Source organism: Eptatretus burgeri, chromosome 4 (genome assembly GCF_056783735.1).
Source record: "Eptatretus burgeri isolate ZD-2024b chromosome 4, Ebu_testis_v1, whole genome shotgun sequence".
NCBI lineage: Eukaryota > Metazoa > Chordata > Myxini > Myxiniformes > Myxinidae > Eptatretus > Eptatretus burgeri.
In genome coordinates, this window is record NC_140964.1 from 33,387,184 (window position 1) to 33,403,722 (window position 16,539).

The 16,539-nt window shown below is 45.2% G+C and overlaps 1 protein-coding gene and 1 long non-coding RNA gene across 3 annotated transcripts in view; both read right to left on the reverse strand.

Moving 5' to 3' along the window:
* Positions 1-953, reverse strand: part of MKLN1 (muskelin 1) — a 96,736-nt gene extending 95,783 nt beyond the window's left edge. Inside the window, exons 1-2 of one of the 2 annotated variants that reach the window (XM_085877351.1) lie at positions 832-953; positions 51-120 (exon numbers count right to left, since the gene is read on the reverse strand). In XM_085877351.1, coding sequence (XP_085733477.1) covers positions 51-120; positions 832-908 — 147 coding nt within the window. In that variant the 5' untranslated portion in view covers positions 909-953. Of the gene's footprint in view, positions 1-50; positions 121-831 lie in introns of those variants that run through there. The other variant, XM_085877349.1, reaches the window with a different exon arrangement.
* Positions 954-6,656: 5,703 nt separating this feature from the next.
* Positions 6,657-16,193, reverse strand: LOC147027768 (uncharacterized). Its single transcript, XR_015057260.1, has 3 exons — positions 13,828-16,193; positions 13,479-13,607; positions 6,657-6,792 (listed from the first exon to the last, which is right to left on the reverse strand). It is a non-coding gene; the product is annotated as an uncharacterized LOC147027768 (long non-coding RNA).
* Between the last annotated feature and the right edge of the window lie 346 nt (positions 16,194-16,539).

Sequence of the window (16,539 nt, forward strand, 5' to 3'; positions counted from 1 at the left end):
GAAATTGGAAATACAATGAGGGGTCTGGTGTAAATCAAGCTGTTACTCACCTGTGGAGGGTGATTACTGTCCGATGACCATCGAGACGACTGATCATTTGGTTTGTCCGCCAAAATATTCCTAAAAAAAAAAAAGAAAAACGAAGTTGAAATAGCAAGAGGTGGGAAGCAACGGTGAGGTTGCCCAGTTACAGGTGAGGTTGCTCCGTTCCATGCATATCCCATCGCTATTTTTATTATTTGTTCCCTCATTTTTGCTGATTCTCAGTATACTTTGTTAGGCTGACTACACCATGTCGTTTCCCCAAAATCACTAGTCATTTCAACCGGCGTTTCCAAGGGGAGAGCAATAAACACATCACCAATTAATTAAATTAATGACGTCATATCTCAGAGGTTCATTCTGTGTGTTCCTCTTGTATCCACGAACAACCAAAAACACCAATAAAATCCGAAGAGACACCTGCGCTTGAATACCATATTAAATTGGACCAAACATCAGAGCGCAGAAGCACGACTACTGTAACATTATAAAAGGTTATACAAGCAAATCGATTATAAAAGCAGCAAAATCAAGAATCCGTGTCCATTTTGTAAATATAGGTCGCGTAGCGCCTGCACGGGCATCAGGGAGCAGGATTGGGCGACCGGAGAGACGCTCTTGCTTGCGAGCGCCTCGCCATGATAACGGAGGCCTTTCAATCCCGATCACGGGCCGGGAAAAAAAAACCAACCACGGGCAGCTCAAAAATGGCCGATAATAAATATAAAAAAAAGAAAAAGCAAGATGAATGCAAAGAAAAAAAATTGCATGAAATTATGCGAAACGTACTCGGGCACGTAAGACGCTGAATAACTGGACCACTTATGAACGGAATAGCTGAGTCTCGCTGGCGTCGGAGCGTCCATCGTGGGACAACGCAGCCGGAGAGGAATTATTTTATTATTATTATTATTTTTTTTAGTTTTGCATTGTTATTGCTTTATAATACCATGAGTGAAGTAGAATGCGCCAGATAATGTTAAATAGCTTCTATTATTTATACTATACTTAATCACAGAAAAAAAAAACCGGTGCGATAAAAAAGGGGTGTTACTACCGAGCTTACATTCCATTGATATACACCTCAATCGGTACGTCATTGCTAGATCACAAACAGAACGCGTTTTTAAGTACGAATCTTCATATTATTATTGATATTATAATTGTTATACGCCTTGATTCATGCAAAGCGTCGGTTCTACTGAAACAGTTTGTTGGCGAGGATTTCAAGCTCGGATGGTTCGCCATGACTCTCCAAGATGGCGCAGAAATGCTCAGCTGAAGATGGCAGGAAATTTTTTTTTATCGGGTGAAGGACACCGTGTGGGATATTTTAACGTCTAACCGACGAATACCAACAGACGAGACGCGCAGTTTAACGTCTATCCGAGGGGCGGCGCACGCATTGATGCGTGAAGTACATACTTGCCTGCACGATACCACGACGGTAGTTTATAGTCGAGGCCGAGATTCGAAACCCGACTGGACATCTCGGAGGGCGAGTGCGCATTGTTCATGAAGCACGGAATATTGTGTTTGCGAGAACCTGGAAGCACTCATAACCCGGGAACATTGAGAGGATTTCGACTTATGTTCGCCTCCACGTTGGTTGTTAATCTGGATTAGGTAGGCCTCAGGAGGTGCAACGAAACCCTCTTGTGGACTCAATATGTTACCTGTTTACCTGCGCCAACACAGGTGGACGAGTTGGGTAGTTGACAAGAAACAAGGTGATTCGATTTTGGTTCAGGTCCGAATCCCGATCCGCCCTTATCGGTGTGAGATACACAACGTAAACTAATCACCTTGGCGGAGGTGTGCGCCCTCCCGAATGCCCTTCTCGTCCCTCTCCCTCTCCCTCTCCCTCTCCCTCTCCCTCTCCCTCTCCCTCTCCCTTTCCCTTTCCCTTTCCCTTTCCCTCTCTCTTTCCCTCTCTCTTTCCCTCTCTCTTTCCCTCTCTCTTTCCCTCTTTCCCTCTCTCTTTCCCTCTCTACGAGCGAGTTGTGATGTTTCAAACTTCGGAGGAACGCTCCGAGGACAGGTCTTGGTGTTTGCTTAACTGTTAGGGTGGCTGGCTTGAGATATCTCTGGGTCTTGAGTTAAAGCCCCCTTTTTCGGTCGTTGAAGTAACACCAGGTGGGTTGACTCAGCCTTTAATCCTGAGGTTGGCAAAATGAGTGCCAGCTTGCTGGTAACGGGGGCACTGTATCAGTAGCACAGCTGTGTCCCCAGAAAATGATGCAGCCAAGCAGTCACGGGCTGCGTATGAATAGATTAACTCGAAATGCCCTTCCCCCCCCCCCAATTGTCACTGATTCATCCTGGAAAGTCTCCAGTTGTACCTTGTTTGTTGTAATATTTCCTTGGATCTTTTTTCAAATATTCCATGAGATTGTTTTTCATCCCTTCCCTCGCTGATTATTGTTGCTGTGATGTTGATTACGTTTCCAAGTTCTCTTCATATCTCCATTTATTTCTTGGGATATTGGCAGAACGTATCTGTACCAGGATCATAGTTTGGGGTCGGGGTTTGCCTGGTCAGAGTTAGGTGTACCAGGATCAGAGTTTGGGGTCAGTGTGCCAGGGTCAGAGTTTGGAGTTGGGGTTCTCGGGTCAGAGTTTGGGGTCGGGGTTCCATGGCCAGAGTGAGGTGTACCAGGATCAGAGTTTGGGGACGGGGTACCAGGGTTTGAGTTTGGGGACGGGGTACCAGGATCAGAGTTCGGGGTTGGGGTACCAGGGTCAGAGTTAGGTGTACCAGGGTAGGAGTTTGGGGTCTGGGGACCAGGGTCAGAATTTGTGGTCGGAGTGCCATAGTCAGAGTAAGACCAGGTACCTTGTGTTTTGATGGCTGATGGTTTCTGGAGTCGGTGTAGCACAAGCATAAATGACTGAATGGCCTCCTGCACCATAGTTCCTTGTACTGTATACTGTGTATACAAACGGTGCCCTGCAAAGGTATTCAGCCCCGACCAATAATGCCACGTTGAGACGAATTATGAATTACGCAGAAACATATTCATAACTGCAGTGATTAAAAGAAACACTGTTATCGTTGAAGGAGGTTTCATGTCAGGAATACCTGCAAAAAACATGTACAAATCAAAACTCACTCATTGCAAAAGTATTCAGCCCCGTAAGTTAGTACTTGATGGAAGCAGCTTTTGCAGCAATGACTGCGATGAGTTTCTGTGTAGGTCTCTCCCAGCTTTGCACAGTGAGATGGTCAAATCATTGCTCATTCTTCACGTGAAAATTTCTCTAGTTCTGCCAAGTTTGATGGGAATCGTCGATGGACTGTGATCTTCAAGTCTCGCCATATAATAAATGTTCAATTGGGTTCAAGTCAGGACTTTGATTGGGCCACTGAATAACATTTATTTTCTTCTTATTAAGCCACTCCAGTGTGGCTTTAGTTTTGTGCTTCGGACGAATCATTGTCCTGCTGAAAAGTGAATCTCCTACCCAATTTCACATTCATGGCTGACTCAAGCAGGTTTACATCAAGGATTTTCCTGTACCTTGCACCATCCATTGTCCCTTCTATCCTGACTAGCTTGCCAGGCACTGCTGATGAAAAGCAGCCCCATAACATGTTGCTGCCACCATCATGCTTGACACTAGAGATGGTGTTGACTGGATGATGTGCAGTGTTAGGCTCGCGCCAAACGTAACACTGAATTTGAACCAATAAGTTCAATTTTTGTCTCGTCTCACCAAAAAAAACTTATCTCCACATACCTGCAGTATCATAAAGATGTTTTGTTGCAATCTCCGTTTGAGTGTTTGAGATGCGTCTTTTTCAGTTATGGCTTCTTTCTTGCCACTTGTCCATCGAGGCCAGATTTGTGAAGGGAATGGGATATTGTTGATGAATGAACGCTGACCCCCATCTCGGAAATGAAGCCTTGCGGATCTTTCAGCCATTGTGTTTACAGTGACATCCCAAATCAGTTCCCTGCTTGCTCAACTGCTGAGTTTGGATGGGCAACCTGATCTGGGTTGAGTCTCAGTGGTATGACAAGTCTTCCACTTCTTAATGATGGATTTCATTGTACTCAAAGGGATAATGTGTGACTTTGAAATCTTCTTATAACCCTCTCCTGAATGCTTCTTCTCTACCACTTTATGTCTGATGTCTTTGGAAAACTCTTTGGTCTTCATGTTTGCCTTGGTTGACTAAGTGAGTTGCACATTAAAACTCCTTTAATAAATGGGGAAGCTTGATTTTTAAGTTTAACCACTGATTACACACAGATAAAACCTATTACACTTTGGTTGTAACCTCTCAAACAAATAATTTGCTCCTGAAGTGATTTAGGGTTAATTAGGCAAAGGGTTTGAATAATTTTGCTAATGAGAATTATCTGATTTTCTCTGTTAATCCAACTTATTCACATTTTATCTGCATTTTTTTTTGCTTTATCACTTTGAAGTATCTTGTGAAAAATCTATATATCAAGTTTGAGTTGAAAGCATCATGAAATCAGCTCAGGTGGCATTAAAATGTGAAAACTTTGGAGGGGGGAGTGAATACTTTTTGCAGGCCACTGTATGTATGTATATATATATATATATGTATATATATATATATATATATATATATATATATATATATATGTATATATATGTATATATATGTATATATATGTATATATATGTATATATATGTATATATATGTATATGTATATATATGTATATATGTATATATGTATATATGTATATATATATATATATATATATATATATATATATATATATATATAGGCAAATACCACCCGTCGCTTTGCTGATGGGGATATTAAAGGGGGAATAGGGATTTAAAAGGGGGGAGAGAGATAGGGTGGGGGAGAGAGGGGGAGGGGAGAGAGGGCGGAGGGGAGGGAGGGGGAGAGAGGGGGAGGGTGAAGAGGTGGGGGAGAGAGGGGAGGGTGAAGAGGTGGGGGAGAGAGGGGAGGGTGAAGAGGTGGAGGGTAAAAGAGAGAGAGAGTGGAGGGGGGGGGGAAGACAGTGTGAGGTGAGAGGAAGGGAAGTCAGACGTGTGGTGGAGCATTAATTACGATTTATACCGTCTCATCAATATGATTTTGCAGAGAGTAACAGTGAAGATTGAAAGAAAATCATGTCTGAAATCCATTTTCAAACGTTCATACCATAAATGTGGCCCGGAGACAAACACCGCCCGACGCATTTGCAGATAAACACCACCCTGACACATCCGGAGACAAACACCACCCCATCACGTCCAGAGACAAACGTCCGTTCGGACATAAACACCAACATCCCGGACCGGAGACAAATTCCCATCTGGACACGTCTGGCGATAAATACCATCCAGACATGTCTGAAGACAAATCCTGACCAGACACATAAGGATACAAATACCGTCCAGACAAAACTACTATCCGGATATGTCCAGTGACAGAGTGGAGGGAAGAGTGAAAGAGGTCGGTGTGGAAGGAGGGTGCTGCACTGTATTGGGAGGGGTTAGGGCAAGGATGCGACACAGAGAGAGAGAGAGGTTAGCAGAGATATTGTTGTGGGCCAGGGTTCGGTGGCGATAAACGACCATGGGGTGGAGCAGTGGAGTCGTCTCCCACCGAACACCCGGAACTTAGGTCGTGACTCTCGGATAAGTTCGAGAGTTCACGGGTCCCTTAGCGGACCGTGGTCGCCAATATTTCGACGGCATGGGGTAGGGTTAATTGCCTAATTTCGATATACCTAAATACCCACGTCGTCCAACTACTGGGGAAAACCACACCCTCGACCAACTTTGTCCGAATCGAGTCGCTATCACCGACTCAGATCCGGCGTAACCGAGCGGAAGTTACCAAAGCCGCGCCAGACCAAATGAACAATCCACGGCACGAACGGCCCTACCAATTTGCAACACGCACCATGCTAGGCCAATGGAGGAAAGCACAGAAAACGAGCTGGTACATTTAACAGGGGTTTATTTTACAATAATAATCGGGGAGGGGAGCACACAGAGCAGAGTTATCCGAATAAAAGGCAGGCAATGTACAATGAGCAAAGAAAAAGCACTTAACAATTCTACTTACAGGACGGCACGGCACCACACACACACACACACACACACACACACACACACACACACACACACACACACACACACACACACACACACACACACACACACACACACGGAATGGACCTCGTGGGTCTATTTTTGGCATTTCAGCTCGGAGGGATGGCGAGCTGAGGGCAGGGGCCTAGCCGGGTACCTGTCCCGCCTCATGCGGTCACACCGACCCGAACCACTGGTTGGACTCGAACCCATGACCCGAAGTCCACGGCCCATGAACGAGACCGCTCAACCATGACCACCAATGTCTCAGACCGCTCCAACCACCACACACGACCGTCGTCTGCCACGATGACAGACTGCTCAGAATCGCCACGATCCTCCTATCTGCCATCCTCTCGTCTCTCACAACCACTCTGCTATCGCCACGATCACCCGGTCTCTCCAAAAACTGCTCCTCACAACCATTCTACTCCTCTTTTGGTGGGAGGGGCCTCTTCTCCTCGCCACTCACCTCCTGATTGGCCGGGGGGTTGTCGGACGACTCGTGGCCGCCGTTGATTGGACGAGCTCACGGTGGGCGGAGGGAACCTCACCCCTGTACGTGACACGATGCACGTGGGCGATGGCGTTGTTGTTGTAGTTGGTGATGTCGAGGATGTAGTTGTTGAAGATGTAAAAAAAAATAACTGGAAAATAACTCGTCACGCACACACAAAATTCCCATTAGACAGAAGGAAGGATTCTAACGATTAACACATACTTATCGAAATAACTGAACTCCGGGGACCCTGGCTGCTTGTGTGCACAAGGTTTCCAAATCCGTAACAATATGTTATGCTTTATAAAACACGCACGCACGCACGCACGCACACACACACGCTTGGACGATATCGGCAAGAGTCAGTGTGAATACCGACTACAGTGCGTACTCGTTGCATTTATTTCGACGTTTCAGGGATATGTCCACAAACACTAATCATTATAAATAGCTGCGTGTGATGGGTGGAAAAAAAAAGAATTGGCTCGCGATTATTACGGCAAATGGCTCGGAAATCTGATGTTGTTTCACAACAACTCGCTCAGAATGACGGAGCGCGAACTGCTCACTCAGGACGAGGGGGCACAAGCTGCTCGCTCAGAATGACGGAGCATGCACCACTCGCTCAGGTTGATGGAGCACAAAGTACTCGCTCAGGATGACGGAGCACAAAGTACTTGATCAGGATGATGGAGCATGAACCACTCGCTCAGGATGATGGAGCACTAACTACTCACTCAGGATGACGGAGCATGAACCACTCGCTCAGGATGACGGAGCACGAAGTACTCGCTCAGGATGACGGAGCGCAAAGTACTTGTTCAGGATGATGGAGCATGAACCACTCGCTCAGGATGATGGAGCACGAACTACTCACTCAGGATGACGGAGCATGAACCACTCGCTCAGGATGACGGAGAACGAAGTACTCGCTCAGGATGAGGGAGCACAAGCCGCTCGCTCAGGATGACGGAGTACGAACTGCTCACTCAGGACGAGGGGGCACAAGCCGCTCGCTCAGGATGACGGAGCATGCACCACTCGCTCAGGTTGATGGAGCACGAAGTACTCGCTCAGGATGACGGAGCACGAAGTACTTGATCAGGATGATGGAGCATGAACCACTCGCTCAGGATAACGGAGCATGCACCACTCGCTCAGGATGACGGAGCATGAACCACTTGCTCAGGATGACGGAGCATGCACCACTCGCTCAGGATGACGGAGCATGAACCACTCGCGCTGATTGACGCGTTGCGGCAGAAGCGTCCACAGTGAGTGAACAATTCGCTCAGAATGACGTAGTGCGGTACTGCTATCGACTGTAGCATGCTCGGAAAGTGCCTTAAGCACTCAGGTAAGCACATCAATTAAGTGGTTGATAAGAAACGGCTGGCCAGGCTGTGGCTGCATCCCATATAGGATGCCTTTAATTTTGAAGCCGATCTTCACCACACCCACAGCAGTTTAATTAAATGAAGTCAACGCAAATAATGACTGTCCACAAAATAATTGCTGTGTAACGTAGAACAACCCTGGAGACATCGCAAAGTTTAATCGCCGGTGAAATAAACATGGGAGATAATCCACAGCATTGCCTGCTCGTCTGTGCATGCGTCACGTGCATCGGTTTGTGGTGCGCACAAGTGTAATAACTTTATTTTTTGAAAACGTCTGTCGTTTTTCACCAGATTTGCTTTGATCCCTTATGGAGTCCCTCGCAAAACCTCCAAAAATATAGATACTGATCCGGCAGACGCAATGGATAAGCAGTCCTTCCAGGGGCAGGGAGCGATGTAAAGCAGTGAATGCATTTACTCATACAGCTCAATGAAGCTGGTTAATTTTGGCACATTCTTAAATCTTTTGTTCACTCAATGTAATTCTCCAAACAGTAGAAAAAGATAAAGTTAATACTTTGGAAATTTCACATTTTCTTGTGTATATATGAGGAAGTTGGACCATAGCCTTGCTTGCTTAAAGTAAATCGGTATATAGGTTTAGTTATAAGACTCGTTATTTCTTTAAATTATCAGATTTCACTGCAGATTTCAACACTTATTTAATCCAGACAATATCTGATCCTCAAAGCCGAAATAATATTTCGATGATGTATTTTAATTAGTCCGTGAGAGTAGATCGTGGAAAATTGCATCATATAATGGATGAAATCGCTCCAAGCTCCTAAGTTTAAAACTATTGCACTTACAAAAGCGATGTATACAGCAATTCTTAGCTATGACGAACAGGCATTTGATAATATGAGTGAGGAAAGTGAAAAAAAAAAAACTATCATTTTGAAATTGTTGCAGCCTGTTCAAAGTCAAGGCATCCTTGAGCAGGCCAAAAAACATGGCGGCTTCAGACCCCAGCGAGGTTACCCAGGAAACACCTTCAGACCCCACAGAGCGAGATGGCCGAGGATGCGCCTGATAAAGGATATAATTAGATAAGGCCATTAATTATCTTCAAAAGGGGTGTTTTAATTAACCCAAACACCGAATTTTCACTCTTGCACTTTCTTGGAATTCTTTTAGTATGCATGCAAAGTTTCAGGCTGCTAGGTTTTTTGGTTTTGGAGTGATGGAGGAGACACTGACACACACATACATTCATACATACATACATACATACATACATACATACACCAACAGCAGAGTTGAAGGCCAAAATAGAGGCAGACTTGGACAAACAATGGGTTTGGGAAGAATGGGGGGCAGGAGAAGATGCAGGTGGTGGACAAGATAGATACATAAGGAAACTCTTAGGAGGAAAAACTGGAAAATGTCGATGGAAGAGCGATTTGCATGGGATTAACGAGGGTAGAAAATATTATGGTTTTGAATTGAGGACGATCTGAGATGGTGGTGAACAGTTGTCTTGAATACCTGGATGGAAGAATAAAATTGAAGAGTGTGGATGTTGGTTCCACAGGTGGAAAAAAAGTGGAACAAATGAGTAGTAGAGGTGAGCAGTGATCCTGGATTTAGGTAGTTTCACCAGAAGCAGGTCGATGGTGGACTTTGTGAGCCCTGCGAAAACCTTGTGGGGGGGGACAAAGCATGGAAAAAAGAGGGTGCAAGACCAGAATGGAGGCGGTATAAGACAGAGACACCACTGACCTGTCTGTGATGGCGAAGTGATAGCCCATAGGCTCAGCTTCATTTTGGGAGATTCCAGTAATCTTAAAGGCCTTGGTTTCCATGGCATCAAGCTGAGCAAGATGAGAAGCAGCGGAGCTATCCCAGAAGGGAGAACAGTACTCCATCAAGCTGCACATGAAAGCCTTATAGTTGGATTGGAGTTCAGGTTTGCCAAGGAAGGACTTTGCACGACAAAGGATGCCCAGTCCAATCGTTGGCTGTGTTTGGAGGCCAAGCTTGAAATGTAGTTTGCCCAAGAAAGATCAGAGCTGATCATGAGACCCAGGAGTTTGAATGATTGAACTTCCTCAAGAGGATTGTTCAGAAAGAAGATACTAAGGTTTTCCAGACAGTCCTTTTGGAGAGGGATAGTGAGAGTGTGACATTTGTCAGCTTGAAAGACATATTCCAAGTGTTTGACAAGCTTATGATGTAGTCAAAGTCTGAAGAGAGGGAATAGGTGGCAGGCTGCCTGTCTGAAGGATGAGGGATGTTATGGCAGAGTGTGGAGTCAGAAATGCTTAAAGAGGATTTTCCAGATAGAGAGATCATTGATGAAGATCAGGAATAGGATTGGGCCCAGAATACTGCCTTGGGGCACTCCAGCCATGACAGGAGCAGGAGATGAAAGGATTCTGTTGAGAGCCACACGTTGGCTATGAGAGTCGATGAAGTCAGTAAGTCATGTGTGGAGTTGGCCTAGAATGCCATCGGCAGAGAGTTTGGAGATTAATGCAGGATGCCAGACTGTATCAAAAGCATGAGATATGTCTAGAGAGATGTCCCTGATCTCATGTCTGACATTGAGGGCGTTTGTCCATTGTTGTGTGAGTCAAAGCAGCATGCCCAAGGTGGATTGACCTGGTTTGAAACTGAACTAGTGATCTGAGATGAGGTTGTTGGAGAAAAGGAAGGATTTCAAATCAACTGCGTTGATGGATTCCATGACCTTGTTGATGATTGGAAGTTAGCTGAATGGTCTGTATTTAAGATGATCCATTTTTGCACCTTTTTATGTGAGGCAGTGATGTTGGCTGATGTCCAAGCAGAAGGATGATGACCTCAGGCAAATGACAGGGTTAAAAGGGCAGAGAGAGGATGTGCGAGAATAGCAAAGCAGGTTTTGAGAACACTTGAGCTGATGCCGTCCGGTCCAGGGGCAGAGTCAGATTCAAGGGCTGGAAGAACCTTTTCCACCTTCTCATGTACAAAAGACAGAGTGCAGGAGCAGTTGGGTATGATAGGGAAGGATGAGTACTGAGAGTAAGGGGTAAGGGACACAAGATTTAGAAGCAAAGACAGAATTTAGTTGTTCAGCCTTTTCATGAGCGGAGTCAGCTGTGTTGTCGAATGAAGAGAGGAAAGGGATGGAAGGGGAGCATCCCTCAGAGACAGACTCAGCAGAGAGAGAGTGAGGATGAGAATGAGAGTGGTGAATGGATGAATAGATTATACACCAGAGGTGCAACCAGGTTTGAAAGGAGGGAGCCAAGTTTGAAAGTTCATTCATGAGGTTGGACAGATGTTGTTTTCTGGCTCTCTGTCTTTGGAACCCCCTCTCCGTTCATCTTTTGAATACCTTTTTAGGGGATGGCGAGGACAGGCAGTGGTGAGGGGGTAACGAGGATAGGCATTTGTGAGATGGTGGTGAGGGCAGGAAGTGGTGACAAGGACAGCAAGCAAGGACAGTAGCAAGGACAGGCAGTGGTGAGGGTGTAGTGAGGACAGGTAGTTGAGAGGGTAGTGAGAGCAGGCAGTGGTGAAGGGGTAGCGAGGATAGGCAGTTGAGAGGGTAGTGACAGCAGGCAGTGGTGACGTAGCAAGGACAGGCAGTGGTTAGGGGGTAGTGAGGGCAGGCAGTGGTGAGGGTGTAGCGAGGACAGGTAGTTGAGAGGGTAGTGAGAGCAGGCAGTGGTGAAGGGGTAGCGAGGATAGGCAGTTGAGAGGGTAGTGACAGCAGGCAGTGGTGACGTAGCAAGGACTAGCAGTGGTGAGGGGGTAATGAGGGCAGGCAGTGGTGATGGGGTAGCGAGGGCAGGCAGTGGTGACGGGGTAGCGAGGGCAGGCAGTGGCGACGGGGTAGTGAGGGCAGGCAGTTGCAACAGGGTAGCGAGTGCAGGCAGTGGTGACGGGGTAGCGAGGACAGATAGTTGAGAGGGTAGTGAGAACAGGCAGTGGTGACGTAGTGAGGACAGGCAGTGGTGAAGGAATAGCGAGGATAGGCAGTTGACAGGGTAGTGACAGCAGGCAGTGGTGACGTAGCAAGGACTAGCAGTGGTGAGGGGGTAATGAGGGCAGGCAGTGGTGACGGGGTCTTGAGGGCAGGCAGTGGTGACGGGGTAGCGAGGGCAGGCAGTGGCGACGGGGTAGCGAGGGCAGGCAGTGGCGACGGGGTAGCGAGGGCAGGCAGTGGAAACGGGGTAGCGAGTGCAGGCAGTGGCAACAGGGTAGCGAGGGCAGGCAGTGGTGACGGGGTAGCGAGGGCAGGCAGTGGCAACGGGGTAGCAAGGGCAGGCAGTGGCAATGGGGTAGCGAGGGCAAGCAGTGTTGAGAGTGTAATGAGGGCAAGCAGTGGTGAGGGGTAGCAAGAGCTGGTAGTGTTGATGGTGTTGCAAGAGCAGGCAGTGGTAAGGGGATTGTGATGGCAGTCAGTGATGATGGTGTCGCAAGGGCAGGCAGTGGTGAGGACATGCGACAACAGATGGTGGTGATGTAGTGAGAGCTGGCAGTAATGACAGCAGGCAGTGGTGAGGTGGTAGAGCAGGTAATGGTGAGGTGGTAGTGAGGGCAGGGAGTAGTGATGGTGTAATGAGGACAGGCAGTGATTGGGGTGTTGTGACGGCAGCAGCGTTGAGGGTACAACAATAGAGATAGGTAGGAATCAGGCCAGGGAGAGTTTTTGTTGGTGATGCAACTATTAAATATGTAGATTCTTCATTCTGTAAGAAGGATCGTAGATTTTGAGTTGTGCACAGTTTTGAAGGAACAGGAGTTAGGGACATTGAAGGAAGGTTAAATGACATCGTATCGGGTCATGGCAGGAAGCCATGTGATGCACCTGAGAGAAAATGCTGGAGGGAAAGTTGACTCGGAGGATATTTTAAAAATGGATACAGGATATTTGGTCAGCAGTTGAAATAAATGGGTTGTGAGGTTATGTTTTCTGGTGTTCTACCAAGATTAGAAAATAGAATAACATTTATGAGCAGAGTTATAGACGCCAACCGATTAGTCAGGTAGCTTCGGACCATATTTTCATCACATGAGGACAGCCCAGACAACATATTTTCATCACATGAGGACAGCTCAGACAAAAGCTCCAATTTTTTTTCCTGGTAATCTTTATGTCTGAAGTTTTAACCTTTTGATAGGAATCACTGAAATGATGCATTCTGGTTGATTTTATGAGATAAAACATGATTTTTTGGCATAAGTCTCCAAATACTTGTGGGGTTGCAAGGTGCCCTCACACATTTCGTGTCATAAAATTTGGAGCAATAGTCCAATTGTCGCAGGACTTTTGGTGACCTTCTTCAGCATTAATTGACAAACATTCTGACACCATAAATATATGTTTTGATTATTTGGGGTTGCCAGGGAAACTGAAAAGCTAAACGAAAGTAACTAAAATTTCCATGTTGTTGGAAATGAAAACACCATTTTTAAGGAAAACTCATTCTCTGCATTACTTTTAGTACTTACGTATTTTGGATGGTGTTATTTTGCTGTAGGTGCAGTGGGACTTGCTGAGAATCCAACAGCGTTCAGGAAGTGGATGACAGCTGGATCTGAGCAAGCACCACTTCTCCTCGAGGAGTTTGAGAATCAGCACTAAAGTGTAGCAGAGAAAAGTTAACACCACCATGAGGAGGGTCTATCCAATCGGAAAACCTTCAAACAGCAAACTCTAGAGACTCTTAATGGGATACAAAATAACTGGTGACGTTGGACATGTTATCGATGAATCTGTGGTTAAAACTATCCTCACTGCGGAAGCCAGAGGCAAGGATCAGTTAAACAATTATCACAAGTCAGTGATGATAGACCATACCTCCTTTATCCTTGATCCAATCAAGAAGAACTCACTATGACTCTTCAGATATCCAACACCCAAGGTAGGCAGACCAGGCAAGCAGAGCAGATCTCAATGCTAAAGATTGATATGGCCCTCTTCTCTCATTTATACATTGTGATGCGGCACAGAGAAGGTGACGATGTGGACATATTTTTCAAACCTGAAAATCACCAATACCTTCATCTCTATCAGATCAGGGAAAGTTATGCCTGGGGAAAAAGTCAGATCTTCTTACCTGTCTGGAACTGGATACTCAAGTGTAACCTCCAATGTCAAGGTCCGAGATGGTGCTGCGGTGGTGCATCTCCTTCCCATTTGCAACATCACAACATTCGATGAATACGTTATTGATTTATTTCTTCCCAACATTATGAAGCAATTGGAGAATTCTGAAAGAGTTGATGTTGTCTCGGACACTTACCTCACTCGCAGCATCAAAGAGTCCATAAGGGAGAAAAGGGGGTGAAGGAATTCGCAGAAAGGTGGCTGGTAAGACTAAGGTCTCGGGAAACTAGCAAGACTTTATGCGTGACCCGACGAACAAGCAAGAATTCTTTGCATTCATTTCCAACAAGAATGCATGTACAAACTCCCCGCTCCAAAACAAAGCAGTTGTCATAACATCCGGGCAAAGTTCAGTTAGCAGAGGAATTAATCATTGCGTGCAAATATGCAACCATGAGGAAGCAGACACCAAAATGCTGATTCATCTGCAAGATGCATGAATGAATGGTTATACAACATGCTTGGTGCGTACTGTGGACACCGATATTGTCGTCATCTTGATTGGCAAATTCTTCCACCTGCTCACCAATTGTCCAGCTGCACATATACAGTGCCGAAAGGAAGTCTACCCTTTCAAAGTTTTCAAGTTTTGTTGCCTTGTAGTCAGGAAGTAAATTCCATTAAACCATACTTTTTCCACCTTTATTTACATATCGGAACCCACAAATTCCAAGTGAAAAACAAATGATACAAATTTCAGGAAATTAAATTTCACAAAATGAGAATATCTTGGCAAGATAAGTGTCCACCCCACTGAGTTAATACTTGGTGGAAGCACCTTAAACAGCAATTACAGCTGTGAGTCTGTTGGGATAGGTCTCTACCAACTTTGCACACCTTGATTGGGCAATAATTCCCCATTCTTCTGTACAAAACTGTTCAAGCTCAGTCAAGTTGCGTGGGGAGCGTTGATGGACGGCAATCTTCAAGTCATGCCACAGATTTTCGATTGAATTTAGGTCGGGGCTCTGAATTGGGCCCTCAAGGACATTTATCTTTTTGTTCCTCAGCCATTCCAGTGTAGCTTTGGCTGTGTGCTTTGGGTTTTCATGCTGAAAGGAGAACTTCGGTCCCAATTTCAGCCTTCTTGCAGAGGGCAACATGTTTTCCTCTTGGATTTTTCTGTATTGTGGTCCATCCATTTTCCCTTCTGTCCTGACATGTGCCTCGGTCCCTGCTGATGAGAAACATTTCCAAAACATGATGCTGCCATTACCATGCTTCATGGTAGGGGTGATGTTCTTTGGGTGATCTGCTATGTTGGGTTTGCGCAAACGTAACGTTTTGCATTTAGGCCAAAAAGTTCCTTCTTGGTTTCATTAGACCATAAAACGTTTTACCACAAGGTTTCAAAATCTCCGGAGTGGTTTTTTCCATACCTTAAATGGAACTCGAGGTGGGGTTTTTTGAGTAATGGCTTCCTTCTTGGCACCCGACCGTACAGGCCAGACTTGTTGAGTGCCTGGGATATTGTTGTCACATGCATACAGTGACCAGTCTTTGCTACGAAGGAATGTCCAATAGCTCTTTCAAAGTTGCCATTGGCCTCTTGGTGGCCTCTCCGATCAGTCTCCTTGCTTGGTCATCCATTCTGGAGGGACGGCCTGATCTCAGCATGGTATTTGTGGTTCCATATGCCTTCTACTTCTTGACTGGGCTCCAAGGGATATTAATGCCTTTGAAATTTTTCCATCCCCTGATCTATGCCTTAACACAATGTTATCCTGGGGGTCTTTTTAAAGCTCCTTGGTGCTCATGGTTGAGTCTTTCCTGTGAAATGCACTACCTCGGAGAGGAAACCCACAGGAGCTGCTGAATGTATTCTGAAATAATCAGAATCACTACGATTTAACACAGGTGCAGGGCATTTAACTTGGCGTGTGATTTTGAAGGTGATTGGTTCACATGAGTGAATTTACAATTGATATTATAAGGGGAGGGGGTGGACACCCATCCAACCAAGATATTCTCATTTTGTATTTTTAATTATTTTTCTGAAATTTGTAGAATTTCTTTTTCACTTGGAAGTTGTGCGTTATGATGTGTAAATAAAGGTGGAAAAGGTCTTATTTAATGCAATTTAATTCCAGGATATATATGTGTATATATATATATATATATATATATATATATATATATATATATATATATATATATATATATATATATATATATATATATATATATATATATATATATTGTGTGTGTATTGTCATCTTAATTTGTCTATTATATTGAGGCTATATTCCCTGCTGTTTCTTTTTCAGGTGTTGTATTTTTTACTTTGCACTTATTTTTTTGAAATCTCTGACAATGCAGGGTGAGTTAAGGATACATGTTTTGTCTTGCTTTATTTGTGCTCAAATACAAATTTTATTCCATGATCTGTTGAATCGTCTTCAC